The 20,739-nt window shown below is 36.1% G+C and overlaps 1 protein-coding gene across 1 annotated transcript in view; it reads right to left on the bottom strand.

Annotated features, from left to right (window-relative positions):
* Positions 1 to 15,516: 15,516 nt before the first annotated feature.
* ADAD1 (adenosine deaminase domain containing 1) overlaps positions 15,517 to 20,739 on the bottom strand; it is a 48,737-nt gene continuing 43,514 nt past the window's right edge. The window contains exon 11 of the mRNA XM_082463102.1: positions 15,517 to 16,613. Within this exon, the coding sequence (XP_082319228.1) occupies positions 16,500 to 16,613 (114 nt within the window). The 3' untranslated portion in view covers positions 15,517 to 16,499. The remainder of the gene's footprint in view (positions 16,614 to 20,739) is intronic.

The following is a 20,739-nucleotide window of genomic DNA, read 5'->3' as shown; positions in this document are numbered from 1 at the left end:
AAACAAGACCCATATATATGCTGTCAACAAGAGACCCACTTCAGACCTAGGGACACATAGAGACTGAAAGTGAGGGGATGGAAAAAGATATTCCATGCAAATGGAAATCAAAAGAAAGCTGGAGTAGCAATTCTCAGACAAAATAGACTTTAAAATAAAGACTACTACAAGAGACAAAGAAGGACAGTACATAATGATCAAGGGATCAATCTAAGAAGAAGATATAACAATTGTAAATATTTACGCACCCAACATAAGAGCACCTCAATACATAAGGCAAATACTAACAGCCATAAAAGGGGAAATCGACAGTAACACAGTCATAGTAGGGGACTTTAACACCCCACTTTCACCAATGGACAGACCATCCAAAATGAAAATAAATGAGGAAACACAAGCTTTAAATGACACACTAAACAAGATGGACTTAATTGATAATTACAGGACATTCCATCCAAAAACAAGAGAATACACTTTCTTCTCAAGTGTTCATGGAACATTCTCCAAGATAGATCATATCTTGGGTCACAAATAAAGCCTTGGTAAATTTAAGAAAATTAAAATCATATCAAGTAACTTTTCTGACCAAAACGCTATGAGACTAGATATCAATTACAGGAAAAAATCTGTAAAAAATACAAATACATGGAGGCTAAACAATACGATACTTAATAACCAAGAGATCACTGAAGAAATCAAAGAGGAAATCAGAAAATACCTGGAAACAAATGACAATGAAAACACGACGACCCAAAACCTACTGGATGCAGCAAAAGCACTTCTAAGAGGGAAGTTTAGAGCAATACAATCCTAGCTCAAGAAACAGAAAACATCTCAAATAAACAACCTAACCTTAAACCTAAAGCAATTAGAGAAACAAGAACAAAAAAACCCCAAAGTTAGCAGGAGGAAAGAAGTCATAAAGATCAGATCAGAAATAAATGAAAAAGAAATGAAGGAAACAATAGCAAAGATCAATAAAACTAAAAGCTGGTTCTTTCAGAAGATAAACAAAATTGGTAAACCATTAGCCAGACTCATCAAGAAAAAAAGGGAGAAGACTCAAATCAACAGAATTAGAAATGAAAAAGGAGAAGTAACAACTGACACTGCAGAAATACAAAGGATCACGAGAGATTACTACAAGCAACTATATGCCAATAAAATGGACAACCTGGAAGAAATGGACACATTCTTAGAAAAGCACAACCTTCGGAGACTGAACCAGGAAGAAATAGAAAATATAAACAGACCAATCACAAGCACTGAAACTGAGAGTGTGATTAAAAATCTTCCAACAAAGAAAAGCCCAGGACCAGATGGCTTCACAGGCAAATTCTATCAAACATTTAGAGAAGAGCTAACACCTATCCTTCTCAAACTCTTCCAAAATATAGTAGAGGGAGGAACACTCCCAAACTCATTCTAGGAGGGCACCATCACCCTGATACCAAACCCAGACAAAGATGTCACAAAAAAAGAAAACTACAGGCCAATATCACAGATGAACACAGATGCAAAAATCCTCAACAGAATACTAGCAAACAGAATCCAACAGCGTATTAAAAGGATCGTACACCATGATCAAGTGGGTTTTATCCCAGGAATGCAAGGATTCTTCAGTATATGCAAATCAATCAATGTGATACACCATATTAACAAACTGAAGGATAAAAACATTATGATCATCTCAATAGATGCAGAAAAAGCTTCTGACAAAATTAAACGTCCATTTATGATAAAAACCCTCCAGAAAGTAGGCATAGAGGGAACTTACCTCAACATAATAAAGGCCATATATGACAAACCCACAGCCAACATCGTTCTGAATGGTGAAAAACTGAAACCATTTCCACTAAGATCAGGAACAAGACAAGGTTGCCCACTCTCACCACTATTATTCAACATAGTTTTGGAAGTTTTAGTCACAGCAATCAGAGAAGAAAAAGAAATAAAAGGAATCCAAATCAGAAAAGAAGAAGTAAAGCTGTCAGTGTTTGCAGACGACATGATACTATACATAGAGAATCCTAAAGATGCTACCAGAAAACTACTACAGCTAAACAATGAATCTGGTAAAGTAGCAGGATACAAAATGAATGCACAGAAATCTCTTGCATTCCTATACACTAATGATGAAAAATCTGAAAGAGAAATTAAGGAGACACTCCCATTTACCACTGCAACAAAAAGAATAAAATACCTAGGAATAAACCTACCTAAGGAGACAAAAGACCTGTGTGCAGAAAACTATAAGACACTGATGAAAGAAATTAAAGATGATACAAACAGATGGAGAGATATACCATGTTCTTGGATTGGAAGAATCAACACTGTGAAAATGACTATACTACCCAAAGCAATCTACAGATTTAATGCAATCCCTATCAAACCACCAATGGAATTTTTCACAGAACTAGAACAAAAAAAATTTCACAATTTGTATGGAAATACAAAAGACCCCGAATAGCCAAAGCAATCTTGAGAAAGAAAAACAGAGCTGGAGGAATCAGGCTCCCAGACTTCAGACTATACTACAAAGCTACAGTAATCAAGACACTATGGTACTGACACAAAAACAGAAATATAGATCAATGGAACAGGATAGAAAGCCCAGAGGTAAACCCACGCACATATGGTCACCTTATTTTTGATAAAGGAGGCAAGAATATACAGTGGAGAAAAGACAGTCTCTTCAATAAGTGGTGCTGGGAAAACTGGACAGCTACATGTAAAAGAATGAAATAAGAACACTCCCTAACAGCATACACAACAATAAACTCAAAATGGATTAAAGACCTAAATGTAAGGCCAGACACCATAAAACTCTTAGGGGAAAACATAGACTGAACCCTCTATGACATAAATCACAGCAAGATCCTTTTTGACCCACCCTCCTAGAGAAATGGAAATAAAAACAAAAATAAACAAACGGGACCTAATGAAACTTAAAAGCTTTTGCACAGCAAAAGAAAGCATAAACAAGACAAAAAGACAGCCCTCAGAATGGGAGAAAATATTTGCAAATGAATCAACTGACAAAGGTCTAATCTCCAAAATTTACAAGCAGCTCATGCAGCTCAATATCAAAAAAACAAACAACCCAATCCAAAAGTGGGCAGAAGACCTAAATAGACATTTCTCCAAAGAAGATATACAGATTGCCAACAAACACATGAACGGATGCTCAACATCACTAATCATCAGAGAAATGCAAATCAAAACTACAATGAGGTATCACCTCACACCGGTAAGAATGGCCATCATCAAAAAATATACAAGCAATAAATGCTGGAGAGGGTGTGGAGAAAAGGGAACCCTCTTGCACTGTTGGTGGGAATGTAAATTGATACAGCCACTACGGAGAACAGTGTGGAGGTTCCTTAAAAAACTAAAAATAGAACTACCATACAACCAAGCGATCCCACTACTGGGCATATACCCTGAGAAAACCATAATTCAAAAAGAGTCATGTACCACAATGTTCATTGCAGCTCTATTTACAATAGCCAGGTCATGGAAGCAACCTAAATGCCCATCGACAGATGAATGTATAAAGAATATGTGGCACAATGGAATATTACTCAGCCACAAAAAGAAACGAAATTGAGTTATTTGTAGTGAGGTGGATGGACTTAGCGTGTTTCATACCGAGTGAAGTAAGTCAGGAAGACAAAAACAAATACCGTACGCTAACACATATATATGGAATCTAAAAAAAAAAAAGGTTATGAAGAACCTAGGGGCAGGACAGGAATGATGACGCAGATATAGAGAATGGACCTGAGAACACGGGGATGGGGAAGGGCAAGCTGGGATGAAGTGAGAGAGTGGCATGAACTAATATATATGCTATTAGTGGCATGGACTAATATATACGCTATCTATGTAAAACAGCTAGCTAGTGGGAACCAGCCGCATAGCACAGGGAGATCAGCTCGGTGATTTGTGACCACATAGAGGGGTGGGATAGGAAGGGTGGGAGGGAGACGCAAGAGGGAGGAGATATGGGGATATATGTATATGTATAACTGATTCACTTTGTTATAAAGCAGAAACTAACACACCATTGTAAAGCAATTATACTCCAACAAGGATGTTTAAAAAAAAAAAAAATTCCCATAAAGATGGTCCAAAATAATGGAAGTTGAATCTATAATTTAAAACATTCCCATAAAGGAAACTCCAGGCCTAAATCGCCTTTCTGTTATAGTCTTCCAAATATTAAAAAAAGAAATACTATCAATTTTACAGAAGCAATTTGAAAGAGTAGAAAAAGAAGGGACACTTCAAAAATCACTCTATTAGGCCAGCATAACGTTGACACCAAACTAACATTATAAGAAAGAGGAAATATAGGCCAATAACTCTGATAAACATAATTGCAAAAAACAGAACTTTAGCAAATAAAAACCAATGTTATATATGAAAGGTAATATATGTGAAGAAATTGGATTTATTCCAGGAATGTAAAATGGGCTTGATGTTTTTTAAAAAATGTAATTAATTCATCATATACAGAGAAAAAACCAAATCGATACAGACTACATGAATCAACTCAATTGGTGTATAAAAATCAGTTAAGAAACTTAAGAATTAACGGCGCTCAGAAGACTAAAAATAGAAGGGAATTTCCTTAATCTGAGTATCTTTGTCACAAAACCACAGCCAATATGTTAATGATGAAATGTGGGACACCTTTCTCCTAAGTTTGGGACTAAGACAAGGGTGTCCATTACCATTTCTAGTCAATGGTATAGTGGAGGTTCTAACAAATGTAATAAGACAAGGAAAAGAAGTAAAAGATTAGAAGGGAAGAAGTAAAATTACTTTTCACAGATGTGACTGTACAAATAGAATGTCCAAAAGGATCCGCAACTACAAACTATTAGAATTAATGGGTGAACATAGTAAGATTAATAACAAGATTAATATACAAAAATGCCAAATGTGTTTTTATATGCCAGAATCAAACAGAGAATATTTTAAAACAATACCATTTGCAATAGCACCAAAATACATCAAATAACTGGGAATAAATGTCATGAAATATATATACCTCTATCTTGAAAAGAAACATTACTGAGAGAAATTAAGACCTAGATAAATGAAAGGATCTACCATGTTTGTGAATTTAAGACTCAGTGTAAGATGTTAATTCTCCCTAATTTGATCTACAGAGTTAACTCAATCTATTCAAAATTCCAGAAGATTTTAAACGTATATATGTTTGTGGTGGAGGGGTGGTATGAAACCAAAAAAGTGAAGCTTAAATTTACATGGAAATACAAAGAATGTAAACTAGCCAAGACATTCTTGAAGAAAAACAAAGCTGCAGGGCTCCTATTGCCAACTATCAAGACTTAGTAAAAAGCTCATAATAAATAAGCATGGTTGACATACGGACAGAGCAGAGGAAAAGAAAAAGTCTGACATATATAAGGTTACCTCAAATGTACAACTTAATTCAGTGGGGAAATAACAGTCTTTTCAATAAAAGCTTCCCGGTTAACTAGATAGATTTAAAAAAAAAAAAAATCCTTGAGCATTATGTCTGAATAAAGGGAAAATAAGTGTTGATAGAATGAGGAGAAACTGATACCTCTGTGCACTGCTTGCGGGAATGCAAAGTGAGACAGCCATATTGGAAAACATGGTAGTTCCTCAAAAAATTAAACACAGAATTACCATATGATCTAACAATTCCACTTCTAGGTATATGTCTAAAAGAATTGAAAGCAGGGACTCAAACGTACTTGTTCTCTCATGTTCAGAGCAGCATGAATTACTATAGCCCAAAGGCAGAAATAAGCCAAATATCTATCAACAGATGAGAGGATAAACAACAACAACAAAAAATGCAGTATACCCATACAATGGAATAATATTCGGCCTAAAAAGGTAACTCTGATATATGCTACAGCTTGAATGAACTTGAAAACACTATGCGAAGTGAAATAAACTGGACAAAACAGTACAAATATTTATGATTCCACTTATATGAGGTACCTAGAACAGGCAAAATCATACAGACAGAAAATAGGTGCGTGCTTACCTGTGGGCTGGGAGAAGGAGGGAGTGGGGAGTTACTGTTTAATGGGTATGGAGTTTCTGTTTAGAATGATACTAAAGTTCTGGAAATAGATAATGGTGATGGCTGCAAAACACTGTGAATGTACTTAATACCACTGAATTGTACACCTAAAAATGGTTAAAACAGCAAATTTTGTTATATATTTTACCACAATAAAAAATGCATTAATGTTCTCTGAATCTATAGTAGCCAAAATTGGAAACAACCCAAATGGGTTCACCTTAATGGGTGAAGGGATAAACAAACTGTGGTAATATATAAAATGAAATATTATTCAGCAATAAAAAGAGAACAAACTATTGATACCCACAACAATCTGGACTGATCTCAAGGTCACTCTAATGAGTGAAAAAGCCATTTTCCAAATATTATACTATATGATTTCATTAATATAACATTTCAAAATGACAAAATTATATACAGAGAGAGAACAGATTGCCAGATGTTGTAGGAGAAGGTTTGACTATAAAGCCTGAGGGAGTTCCCTTGTGGTGGTAGTTATATTAATGTATACATATGAAAATATTTCATAAAACTGTATACATCAAAAAGGAATACATATAAAAACTGGAGTTCTGTGGTCTAGTTAATTATACTGTGCCTATGTGCCTGGTTTTCATAATGTTCTATAATTATGTAAATGTACCACTGAAGGAAGGTGGGTGATGGGTACAAAGGACCTCTCTGTACTGTTTCTGCAACTTCTTATGAGCGTATAATTATTTCGAAAAAGGTTTTTAAAATTCTGAGAGAAAATAACTTTTAAGTTTTTTTAGTAAAAAAAAGAATAACACATTAAACTTGGTGTCGTATACCTTCTTAATTCAGAAAGTCCTTGGCTTTTAAAAGTAGAAGTCATCTTAGTAAGTGCAGTTATACAGGAAGTGTAGTCATTAAAATTCTAGCAGTAAATGATCAAATAAGATAATTCATCTATAACAGCATATATCTAAGGGACTCAGAGATGCCCCCAGTTTCTGAAGTAGTAAATTTAGTTGTCTCTAGACGTGTCTACACATATCTGCATCTTTCATTCTTGGGAAAAAATATAAAAACTTAGTTTTCAATAAGTAAATATTTATTAACTAATTACTTAAAGTCACTGCCTAGGAGGCTATAAGAAAAAAATGAACAAATTTACAATTTAGTAACAGTGATAAGTAAAGATAAATGTGTTAAGAGAGGGATGGATATATGGGAGTTCAGAGATAGGAAGGATATTTACAACTAGGAGGTTTCAGAGAAAATTTAATGGAAAAGTTACATTGGAGCTGTCCTTAAAATAGGAAGAATTTGGATAAAGATGGAGAGGAGAGGCTCCAATTCAAGACGGCAATGTAGCAAGTTCCTGAACTCACCTCCTCCCATGGACACACCTAATCTACAGCTATATATGGAATAATTTCCTCTGGAAACAAAACTAAAAACCAGCAAAACCAGTTTGCCCCTTCACATTGGGCAAATGAGAGGGACATCACATCAAAGTGGACAGGAAAGCCTAAGACACAATCTCACCATAAATCCCATCTACTGTGAGGTGACCCACAACCAGGAGGGAACTCAAAACCTGGAGCTTCTCACTAAGCAACAGAGGGCTCATAATACCACACACTGGACTCCAACTTTTAAGGCCAGCACCTGAGAAACAGTCCTCCAAACACCTGGCTTTGAAGACCAAAGAGGTTTGCACCCATGAGACTTGGAGAGCTGTGTCAAACTGAGGGCTTGTATACAGACTCACCTGCCCCAGGGCCCAATGTAGAAGCAGTCCTTTGAAAAGTGCCCAGACTTTATGTAAAGGAGATTCATTTCCTAATTTTAAAGCACTGGTCTGAGGGGCAGGGGCCTGTTGGTATACTCTCCAGGAACAGAGGCTGGTGGGCACCATCTTCCTGCTTTCATTCTGCTTTGCTAAAGCCAGAGGGCACCATCTTCCCACTCACACTCTCCCTCTACCGTGCTTCAGAACACCAGTATCTCCTGGAGGGGAGACTCTACACACACCTGCTGCCCTGGGTTTTTTTTTTTTTTTTTTTTTTAAACATCTTTATTGGAGTATAATTGCTTTACAATGGTGTGTTAGTTTCTGATTTATAACAAAGTGAATCAGCTATACATATACATAGATCCCCATATCTCCTCCCTCTTGCGTCTCCCTCCCACCCTCCTTATCCCACCCCTCTAGGTGGTCACAAAGCACTGAGCTGATCTCCCTGTGCTATGCGGCTGCTTCCCACTAGCTATCTATTTTATATTTGGTAGTGTATATATGTCCATGCCACTCTCTCTCTTTGTTCACCCTGGTTTTTTTATATCTGGTGACCCAGTTTTTGTGGCTGCCACCCAGGGGATGCCCCTTGATCACCTGTCTCTAGAGACCAGGGGCCTGTATTCCTGTGTCTTACAGGACTGTAACAATCAGAGAGAGTTCTTGCAAGTCTATCACTCCCAGGGCACTGCGCATGTAGCAGACTGAAACACACCCCCACTCTTTCTGAGAAAGAGGCCTATTTCCTTGTCCATGAGCTTTAGTCTGAGGGTCAGGCTTCTGGTTTGACACACTTATAGGGACCTACAGAGTTGCTCTCAGAGAATGCCAGTGGATGCAATCTTCGTGCTCTCCCTCTACCTCACTTCAGCTCATTGGTATCTTATAGAAAGGAGCTTATAGCCTTCTCTGATGTTCTGGTTTTGTAACTGCTGCCCTGGACTGCCTGGCTCTGGTGGCCAGGGGGGCTTGCATTCTTGGGTACCACAGGACTGTAACACTGGAGAGACAGTTCTTGGCAGCCTCCCCCTCAGGGCACTACACAGATAGCAGACTGAAATACACGCCCAGACTTACTGTGAAAGAGGGACTTGCTAGTCGTGGACCTTTGGCCTTAGGGGCAGGCTTCAAGTTTGGCACACATCTAGAGGATATGAAGGTGCTCTCAGGGAACACAGGCTGGGAAAAATCATCTTTGCACTCTTCCTCTGCCTTGCCACCGTTCAACGGTACCTCCCAGAAAGGAGCTTATACACTTGTCTGAAGCCCTGATTTTTGTGAATGCTGCCCAGGGGATACCTCCAGATTGTCTGGCTCAGGGGGACCAGTGGGGCTTAGGCTTGTGGTCCCATAGAACTATATATATTTGTATACTTTAACAGCTGCTGCCTGAGGGTCTCGCTTCCAATCAACCTAGATTCTAGATGCTGAATTCTTCCCCTTTGGGACACGAGCTGGTCTTGGCACACCCTCAACTACTGGGAGCTATTAAAAATAAAAAAACACTGCTTGGACGATCAAGATCAAAACTCTTAACAAACATAACATATTAATATATGTAGAACAATTTAAACTACAACTCTCAAAATAATTCATTTAAAGATTTTAAATGGTAATACCAATCTTCCAGGAGTAGTATACCTTTTTAACCTCTACCATCATGTAACAATAAAAACTATAGCTTCTAAGAAAATAATCCAGATTTAAAATATCACAAAGAAAGGGAATTCAGGCTCAGCAGAATTTTTTAACAACAGAAACATGTATGTTATTTCCAGGAACAAATACTGTTTTGGTAGTCAGGATGCTCCTTTGATACTACTAAAACTATTACACTAAACAAAAATACTTTTGACATCTATTATAACACAAGAAGTGACAGAGTAGAAAGTTGTATTTTAAATCAACTTAATTTATAGTATGTACCAGGATCAAAAGATTTCTACAGAGGAAATTCGCATGCTTCCTGTTTACTTAACAATATTCTTTCTCCTTTCTCACATCAAAGAAAAGTTATCTTTATCTAGGAACCATCAATTTCAGCTCATTCTCAAAGAAAATAAACTTGCATTTGAAAGTCACAGTGATCCTTCATTAACTGTTATTATGAAGCTTGACAACACTCATATCCACTCTGCAACAATATTTTTAAAGTATCTGTACCTATTTCATGTACATATTATCCTTAAATTATTTTTCACAAGTTTCATCTAAGGCTTCCTTAAAATAATGCTCAGTCATGTCACTACCTCATGTGCAAAATGAAATATTATTATCTAAATATACCTCTCAACTAAAAAATTGTAAGTTCCTATAACAGATATAATTAAACGGCTATTCTACCTCAATAGGCAATGATGTAATACATGATCAACACCATCACATTTTTCATTAAAAAGTTTAGAATACTGCTTTCTAACCTTTTTCAAACCATGGCACAGATAAGAAACTGGCATTACTGGACATGGGGGTAAATAACAGGCTGCCTAAGGACACAGTTGACTGTCCAGGCTTCAGTTGTCTCCAGGCCTGGGCTCAACTCCTTTCACAAGCACCCCCAAATCACAACTATTTACACAACAATCATCAATGAAAAAGACTGGAACCTACCAGAAAAGATCTTCTACAACTTAAGATGTAAAGAAGGAACCACAACAGGATGGGTAGGAGGGGCAGATTCACGATATAGTCAGGTCACATGCCTGGGTGGGCAACCACAGTGGCAGAGGTTCTCCCACAGGAGTGAGAGGTCCAAGCCCCACGTCAAACACCCCAACCCAGGAGTCCTGCACCAGGAAGATGAGCCCCCAAAGTATTTGGCTTTGAAAGGCAGTGGGACTTAATTTCGGGAGTCCCAGAGGACTGGGGAAAATGGAGATCTCACTTAAAGAGCACACACAAAATCTCACACACTCCAGGACAAAAGCAGTAATCTGATAGGAGCCTGGGTCAGACCTACCTGCTGCTCTTGGAGAGTCTCCTGGAGATGCAGGAGGCAAGTATGGCTCACCCTGGGGACACAGATGCTAGCAGCAGCCATGCTTGGGAGCTCCTCCTACCAAGTGACACTGGTGCTGGCGGGTGCCACTGTGGAATCATCCCTCTAGCTTATTAGCTCCAGGACCCAGCCCTGCCCTGGCCCAACAGCTGGTAGGTGCCAGTGCTGGAATGCTCTAGGCCAAGCAGTTAAGTGGGCAGGGACACACCCTACCCCTCAGCATATAGGCTGCCTTAAGACCCACTGAGCCCACAGCTGCCTCTGGTCACAGCCCTGCACACCAGAGGGCCCAGGACCCAGCTCCACCTACCAGTGGGCAAGCACCAGCCCCAGAATCCCCTGGGCCCTGGCCATGCCCCCAGGAAGTCTGCTCTAGCCTCTGGATTAGCCTCACCTACCAGGTAAGAAAACCACAATCCTACAGCCTGTGGACCCAGCCTGCCATCAGCAGGCCAGACCCTGTCCTGGGACCAGCTGGGCAACAGCCTTACCCACTAGTAGTCCAGCACAAGCTTCAGGACACCCCCAGACCCCTTACCAAACTGTGTCAGGAACCAGTCTCCCCCACCAGCCATCTGACACCAGCACTGGGACCCCTAGGTCCTGCAACCAGACTCCAGGTCCTGGCTCTGCCTGCCAGTAGTCCGGCTCTAACCCGAGGACCTTGTTTCACCCACTAGTGGGCAGGCAACAGCCTCAGAGTCTTCTGGACCCTGCCTCTGCCCACCAGTAAGGCAGCACTAGTCCTGAGGTTCCCTGCGGCTCTGCAGTCAGCCACCTCCTTGTGACCCAGCCCCACCAACCAGCAGCCAGCAGCCTGTGCACAAGGCAAGACCTGGCAACCAACTGGGGACCAACAAAGCCTAAAAGACTGCCCACTAGTCAGGCCCTTCACAACGGAAGGACTCTGTAGCCCTCATAAAGGGAACCCCTAGAAATATAGTTCAGATGATGAGAGGGGAGTGTGTTGCTGGGATGCATAGGACGCCTCATACAAAGGGAACTTCTCTAAAGTCAGGAAACATAACTAATCTACCAGATACATAAAAATACAAATAGCAACTTAGGCAAACTGAGGTGACAGAGGACCATGTCCCAGATGAAGGAACAAGATAAAACCCCAGAAGAAGAACTAAGTGAAGTGGAGTTAGGCAACCTACCCAAAGAAGAGTTGAGGGTAGGGATCGTAAAGATGATCAAACAACTTGGGAGAAGAATGGATGCATAGAGCAAGAAGTTCGAAGTTTTTAAAAAAGAGTTAGAAAATATAAAGAACCACCAAAAAGAGAAGAAAAATACAGCAACTGAAATGAAAAATACATCAGAAGACTAAATGATACAGAGGAATGGATCAGTCAGCTAGAAGACAGAGTAGTTAAAAATCATTGATACTGAATAGAAAAAAGAAAAAACACTGAAAATAAGGACAGCTTAAGAGACCTCTGGGACAACATCAAGCACACTAATATTTGCATTATAGGGGGTCCCAAAAGAAGAAGAGAGGGAACGAAGCCGAGAATATACTTAAAGACATAATAGCTAAAAACTTCGCTAATCTGGGAAAGGAAACAGACATCCAAGTCCATAAAGCACAGAGAATCCCACACAGGATTAACCCAAAGAGGAAGACACCAAGACACACTGTAATTAAAATGGCAAAAATTAAAGGTAAAGAGAGAATATTAAAAGCAGCAAGGGAAAAGCAACAAATAACATATAAGGGAACTCCGATAAGGCTATCAGTTGACTTTTTAGCGGAAACTCTGCAAGCTAGAAGGGAGTGGCACAATATATTTTAAGTCATAAAAGGAAAGAACCTACAATCAAGAATACTCTACCTGGCAAGGCTCTCACTCAGATATGATGGACAGATCAGAAGTTTTACAGATAAGAAAAAGGTAAAAGAATTCAGTACCACCAAACCAGCTTTACCAAAATTGTTAAAGGAACTTCTTTAAGTGAAAAAGAAAAGGTCACAACTGGAAACAGGAACATTAAGAAATGAAAAAGCTCATCAGTTAAGGCAAACATACAGTAAACGTAAGAAATGATCCATACACAAAGCTAGTAGACAGGTTAAAAGACAGAAGTAGTAAAATCATCTATATCCACAATAAGCAGTTAATGGATACACAAAACAATTAGATGTAAAATATGATATAAAAGGCAGTAATCGTGATGGGAGGTGAGAACAAATGCAGAGTTATTAATATGCATTTGAAATTAAGAGACCAGCAACTTAACTTTGTTATAAAGCAGAAACTAACACACCATTGTAAAGCAATTATACTCCAATAAAGATGTTAAAAAAAAAGACACTAGCAACTTAAAACCATCATGTATATATATAGATTGTTATATAAAAACTGCATGATAATCACAAACCAAAAATCTGTAATAGATACACATGCAAGAAAAGAAAAAGGAATTCAAATGTAACACTAAAGATAGTCATCAAATCACGAGAGAGCAAAAGAAATAACAGCAATAACCAATAACAGCAGCAAAATGAGACTGCGGGAAACTTTGCAAACAAAGAACCCAGTTTTTTCAAGATCTAAATTAAAAGAAAAAAATGAGAGGGCATCTACAGATTACGAGATACTTAACAAAAATTCGAATTTCAATACATGGATGTAATTTTGATCTTGATTCCAACAATATATACAACATTTATGAGATGAGAGAATTACTATTAATTCTTATGGTATACTAATTGAATTGTGGTTATACACACACAGGGGTGTGTGTGTGTGTGTGTGTGTGTGTGTGTGTGTGTGTGTGTGTATTAAAGAGCCCTCATATTTTACAGATACATATCAAAGTATTTCCAGATGAAATAACATGTCTGATATTTGCTCTAACATAATCTACTTTGGGGAGGTATATATGAAACAAGATTGTTTTAATAATCATGCCATGATTTAATAATACAGGTGTGATGGGTACTACTCTCTCTACTTCTGTATGTCTGAAATTTTCCATAAGTAAACAAAGAAAATGTTGTGAAATGCTGTTTTACTGTAGGTCACTTCCCTACACAAAATCTTTCAAGGACTCCCTTCTGCCTACCAAACTGAGAACATCTGCTAGACTCATTTCTCAAATCTTCCATCCAGTGTTCTATACGGGCCTCAAACACTGTAACATTTCCCCTCTAATCTTTGCTTCATAATTTCTAAGTGGAATGCATTCTCTCTCTCATTTCAACCTTCTAAATTTTACCCATCTTTCAGTGCTTGCTTCAGGTAACATAACAGAACCTTGGAGCCAAAAGAGGACTTTAAACTAGTTTCATGGGTTTTTGAACACTTTAGAAGTAGAGGTTTTAGAAGTCTAAATTTAGAAGTTTGCTTTTCCCAACAGAACTTTAAAAATAAATGGAACTTTGAAGAAAATGTTTTTCCTGTATTGAAAAATAGCTTACCCCTAATCCTTCTACATAAAAGTATTTCATAATTATCTACCTTTCTTATAAAAATCTTTGAAAAATATCTGCCACAAATAACGTATTTATCATGCTTACAAATATTGTGTTCAGCATGCTTATAAATTAAATATTACATATGATTTATATTAAAAAGTTTGCTTTTCTTAAAGCAAAATATTTTGTACAACCCCAATACATTATATATAGAAGAGATAATAAGCATTTCCACTTTTGATGAAGGGCAGCCTTAAGTCCTTTCTATTAAGCTTCCAACCCTGAACAAAGAATAACAACCACAAGTACCAATTTCATCCTTGCAAAGATAAAAAACTGAGCTAAAAGAAATTAAATAATTTACAATTGTCAAGAGTCATAACAGCCAATGTTGGGTTTCACATCTATATCCTGCCCCTTCTGCTAAATGACTGCCTTCTACTAAATGCCATCTCCTTTACCCTTTATATAGCTTATCCCTCTCTAGAATATAATCTTTCTCTAAATCACAACACCATATGTAAGTTGACATAATACATACACAGAGACACTCAGTGACCACTTGTTGAATAAATAAGTGGCACTTACTAGATTCTGTCTATAAAACAGCTGGGTATATTTGTTTTACCTTACCCTTAAAATTAAAAATTTCTTGAGGAAATAAATTGTCTAACATATGACCTTTCACTAGTTAGGCAAAGCTTTCAGAGGCAAATATTAACCACTTGGTGCTCTTCCTTATTTTGTGTCAGTCAAAAGCAAAATACCCACAAATGTGAAGAGCCAAGAGAAGATGAAAGGTGTTGTATTTTTAGAGGCAATTTACTATCAAAGAGAGGTAAAGTAATAGAAATAAAGGCTGGAAATTAGCTGTAGATGGAATCAACCCAGATAAGAGACTAAAATGATTTTAGAAGGAAATACCAATTTAGAGAAATAAGCACTAGATATCATCTAATTGATGGAAATGGAACTTATTAATAATACTATATTTATGTTGAACCACATGAAACTGCCCATATTTGACCATTTTTGACCTACTTCCCCCCCCATAAAAATGGCAATTTCACATGGTTCAACCTACTGATAAGTATAAAATCTAGTCTACTTAAAGACATGTAAGTATGTCTTTCCAGAATGACTTCAATGTTCATCAACTAAACTCTACCATACTTTTAGAACAGACATAAAACAAATCCAAAAACACAAAAACCCTACATTAACCTTATCAGAGATTATAATAGTTCATATGGGTTGGAGCTGGAGTGAGACTTACTAATTTAATAAAGATCCAAGCTAAGAGGAACAAAGTCTGAGAGCCAATGTTTAATTCATCTGTGATTTAAACTAAGGAAGAGATCGAAGAGGCTAAAGTATGGCACAAACTCCCAACTTCAATAAAGATATATATCCTAACCCAAGAGTAACTAAACTTTTTCTTTCATCTAACTGTATAAACAAATACAAATATAAAGCTAAATAATCTTTTATTGATCTATTATTAGAAATCCCAACCAATCTAAATTATAAAGAATAACATTTGGATGGATCTTACAGAATACCTGAAAATAGGCAATCTTAAAGCATTTACGATAATCCTCTATTAATCAGAATAACTAATGTATCAAATTATTCCCTAACATGATTAATATTTTTCTGCATTTACATGTTCAGTTTGCATTCAAGAGCTTCTCTGACATGAGAAATGATGTTTTAGTTACTGTTTCTTACTATGGTTATTGGCAAATATTAGACATTCAAATGTCTGTTGATTTAATCAACAAATGAGTAAGAATTATTATTTATATTCTTGAATTCCAATTTTTAATTAAGAAAAAAACTTGAGTGAGATATCAGGACACAATGCTGAATATCTTTGCTGAACAAATAACTTTAAAGCAAAAACTTAAAAGAAAATGAATATTCTTTTAAATTACAAAAGGGTAATGGCTTTATAATGTCTATAAAAATAAATACAAAATAGCTAAATAATGAAGCAGGTAATTATTTTTTCAAAAACTAAAAAACATTTAAAACCCTAATGTTTCAACGTAAATTGACATGAATATTTACAAAATTTCAGCAATCTCTGAACACTGCTGTTGCATGACTCTGATTTTAAAAGCCGAAAACCACCAGTATTTAAAAAAACAATTTAGTAGTCAAAACACACGAAAAAAAAAAAGATTTTTAACATGACAATGGATTGCTTAATTCACATACTAAATTGCTCTATACAGGGAGATTTCACAATCCAGGAGCCATAGCCATGCTGCTGTAGGTAGGATTTCAACAAAGTTTTAGCTTCTTGATAGGATCCAGACATATGCTACAGAAAGAAAAAAATATTGAATTATAGAATATAGGCAGAATTAGGCTTATGAAAAGTAAGTAGCCCTAATCTTCTTTCTTTAGTTTGACATTTTAAAAATTAAGAAAAATCTTTTTGATTTCCCATTTTCCTCAGTATTGTTTTTGAAACTAAAAATTTTCCTTCCCAACACTCCTAAAAGACAAGTTTTCTTCTTTAATTTTTAATTAGAAGAGTAATCATACTCATTACAGAAAACTTGAAAAATAGAGAAAACAGAAGTAAATAAAAATCACCTGTAATCCCCAAACTATAGATAACCATCATTAATATTTTGGTTTATTTCCTTTCATTATTTTTAAATGAACATACTTTAAAAAAAACAGCTATACTTAGGTAATATATGTATACCATAAATTCACCCACTAGTAAGTATTCAGTTTGATTTTTTTTTACTAAATTTATATATGTGTGCAACCATCACTGTCCAGTTGTAAAACAATTCCATCACCTGCAAAAAGTTCCATTGTGCTCTATATTTCCAGCCCCAGTCCTAGGCAATCAAGAATCTACTTTCTGTCTCTAGTTTTGCTTTTTCAAGAAATTTCATTAAAAGTGATTAACACAGCATGTACTCTTTTGTGTCAGATTTCCTTCGGTTAGCATACCATTTTCAGATTCATTCATGTTGTTTGATGTATCAGTTTGTTCCTCTTTATTGTTGATTAGTATTACATCATATGGATATACCACATTGTTTATGCATTCACCAGCTGATGAACATTTGAACTGTTTCCAGGTTTGGCTACTATAAATAATGATGCTGTGAACATTTATGTAGAGGCTTGTGTGGATATAAGTTTTTGTTTCTCCTGGATAGATACCAATGGAAGTGCTGGATCACATGGTAAGTATATGTTTGTCTCCATAACAAACTGCCAAACTGTTTTCCAAAGTGCTTTATACCATTTTAACATTCCCGTCAGCAGTGCAACAGGTTTCTAGTTTCTCCACAAAAACACCCGGTGTAGTCAGTCTTTTGGATTTTAGTAGGTGTGCAGTGGTATCTCACTGTGGTTTGATTTTGCATCTTCCTAATGAGTAATCAGGCTGAGTATCTTTTATATGTGTATTAGCCATTTGTATATATTATTTGCCACTTTGAAAAACTGGGTTGTTTGCCCACTTAATAATGAGTTATAAGAGTTCTTTATCTAGTCTAGATCTAAGACCTTTTTCAAGGGTATCATTTGCAAGTATTTTCTTCCATTCTGTGGCTTGTATCTTCATTTTCTTAATCCAAGTTTTAAATTCTGGAGTCCATCAATTTTTTTTTATGTATTGTGCTTTTGGTGTCATATCTAAGAAAAATTTGCCTAACCTAGGAAGACAAATGTTTCCTCACATTTTCTTTGGAAGTTTTTATAGTTTTTACTTCTTTTAGTTCTATGATCCATTTTGAAGTTTTTGTAAGACTGATATAAGTCTAAGTTAATTTTTTGGCTTGCCCACAGATACCCAACTGTTCCAGCACCATTTGTTGAAAAGATTGTTCTTTCTCCCATTAAATTACTTTGTACCTCTGTACAAAATCAATTGCTCCTAAGTGTGTGGGCATATTTCTGGTCTCATTTTGTTCCACTGATCTATATGTCTATCATTACATCAATACATTGTCTTGATTACTGTGGCTTTATGGTAAGTTGTTGAAACTAGGTAGGGTAACTCTACCAATTTTGTTCTTTTAAAAAATTGTTTTGGTTCTTCTATGTTCTTTGGATTTTATGTAACAATTTTAGAATCAGCTTGTCAATTTCTACACAAAAGCTTACTGGGATTTTGATAGAACTTGCACTGAATCCATAGATTATTTAGGAGAGAAGTGACATTCTAAAAATACTGAGTTTTCCAACCTATGAAATGGTACATCTCTCCACTTACTTAGGTCTTTTTAAATTTCTCTCAGCAATGTTTCATCATTTTTGGTGTACAGGTCTTACCTTCTTTTGTTAAATTTATTCCTAAGTTTATTTTTATGCTCCTGTGGATGAAATTTTTTTCTCAAGTTTAATTCTGGAGTGTTCAGTCCTAGTATATAAATATACAATTTATTTTTCTATATTGTTCTTATACTGTGTGCTAAATTCACATGATATAGTTGTTTTTGGTAGATTCCACAGGATATTTTACATACAAGATCATTTAGAAATAAGGACAGTTTTTCTACTTCCTTTCCAGTCTGGATGCCTTTTATTCCTTTTTCTTGCCTCGCTCCTCTACCTAGGACGTATAGATCATGCTGTCTAGAAGTGGTGAGAGCAATCCTTGGGGGAAGGGGAAACAGTATTCAGCCTTTCAGCATTGTCAGGTAACTGTAGTTTTTCATTGATGCCCTCTATCTGGTTGAGGAAGTTCACTTCTATTTCTTATTTGTTCAGTGTTTTTATTGTGAATAGGTGTTGGATTTTGTCAAATGCATTATGTACATCTACTGAGATAAGTATGTGGGTTTTGAACTTGAATATATTCACATAATACATCAAATGATTTTCTGATGTTAAATCACCCTTGCATCCTGGAATAAACCTCCTTGGTCATGGTGTATAATCCGTTTTATATGTTGCTGGATTTGGTTTGTAAATATCTTACGAAGAATTTTTGCATTTATGTTCCTAAGAGATACTGATTTGTAGTTTTCACTTCCTGGATGTTTCTGCCCACTTTTGGTATCAGGGTTATTATACTGGCCTCATAAAATGAGTTGGGAAGCATTCTCTCCTCCTTTATTTTATTAAACAGTTTTTGTAGGATTTATGTTAATTTTTGCTGTTATGTTTGGTAGAATTCACCAGCGAAGCCATAACTGCACTGGTGCTTTTCTTTAAGTAAAGAATTTTAATTAATAATTCAATTTTTTTTTACTTTAGTTCAATTCAGATGTTCTGTTTAGTCAAGTTTTGTAATTTGTCTTTCTAGGAATGCATCCATTTCATCTAACTTGTCTAATTTGTTGACAAAAGGCTGTTTATAGTATTTCCTTATAATTATTTTAGCTCTTTGGGGTCTTCAGTGATGACTCCTCTTTCATCAAGATTTTGGTCACTTGCGTTGTCTCTTATTTCTCAGTTATTTCTTAGTTCTTTAGTCTAGCTAAAGTATCATTTTTTTTGTTCATTTTTTTCAATGAACCAACTTTTGATTTCATTGATTTTTCTACTGATTTTCCTTTTATCTCATTAATTTCCAACCCATCCCATATTATTTCTTCTCTCTTTTTTTTTTTAATTTGCTCTTCTAACTTCTTGAGGTGGAAGGTTAAATAACTGATTTTATGGTTCTCTTCCTTTCTAATATAAGCATTTAAAGCTATGCATTTCTAAGCATTTCTTTGATTGTATTCTCTAAATTTTAATATGTTGTATTTTCATTTTCATTCAGTTTGAGATATTTCTTAATTTCCCTTGTAATTTCTTCTTTGACTAGTGGATTATAAGTTGTTTAATTTCCAAATGTATAATTATTTCTAGATTTCATTCTGTTGTTGATTTCTAATTTAATTCCATAGTAGTTAGAACATACTTTGTATGATTTTAATCCTTTTAAACTTATTGAGACTTGCTTTATGGCCTATATGGCCTATAGTGGAGAATGCCCCATGTGTATTTGAAAAGAATGTATATTCTGCTGTTGTGTATAGTGTTTAGTCTGGTTGGTTTGTAGTGTTATTCAAGCCTTCTATATTCTTACTGATTTTCTGTCTAGTTGAACTATCAGTTACTGAGAGAGGAACATTAAAACCTCCAACTATAATTGTAGATTGTCCATTTCACCTTTAAATGCTGTCATTTTTTGCTTATGTATTTTTGGGTTCTGCTGTTATACCCATATACTTATATAATTGTTGTATGTTCCTAATGTATTAACCTTTTACCACTATAACACGTTACCCTTTGTCTCTAGTAATACTGCTCATCTTGAAGTGTACTTGTTTGATATTAATATAAACACTCCAGCTCTCTTACTGCTATTGTTTGCCTGGTATGTCTTTTTTTTTCATCCTTTTACTTTCAATCTGTTTGTGTCTTTGAATTTAACGTGCCTCTTACAGACAGTATACAGTTGAATCTCGCTTTTTAGCCCAATC

The sequence above is a fragment of the Balaenoptera physalus genome (assembly GCF_965194825.1).
Source record: "Balaenoptera physalus genome assembly, chromosome: 5".
In the NCBI taxonomy this organism is placed as follows: domain Eukaryota; kingdom Metazoa; phylum Chordata; class Mammalia; order Artiodactyla; family Balaenopteridae; genus Balaenoptera; species Balaenoptera physalus.
The sequence above is the reverse complement of the archived record's forward strand: the minus strand, read 5'-3'. Positions and strand labels throughout refer to the sequence as shown.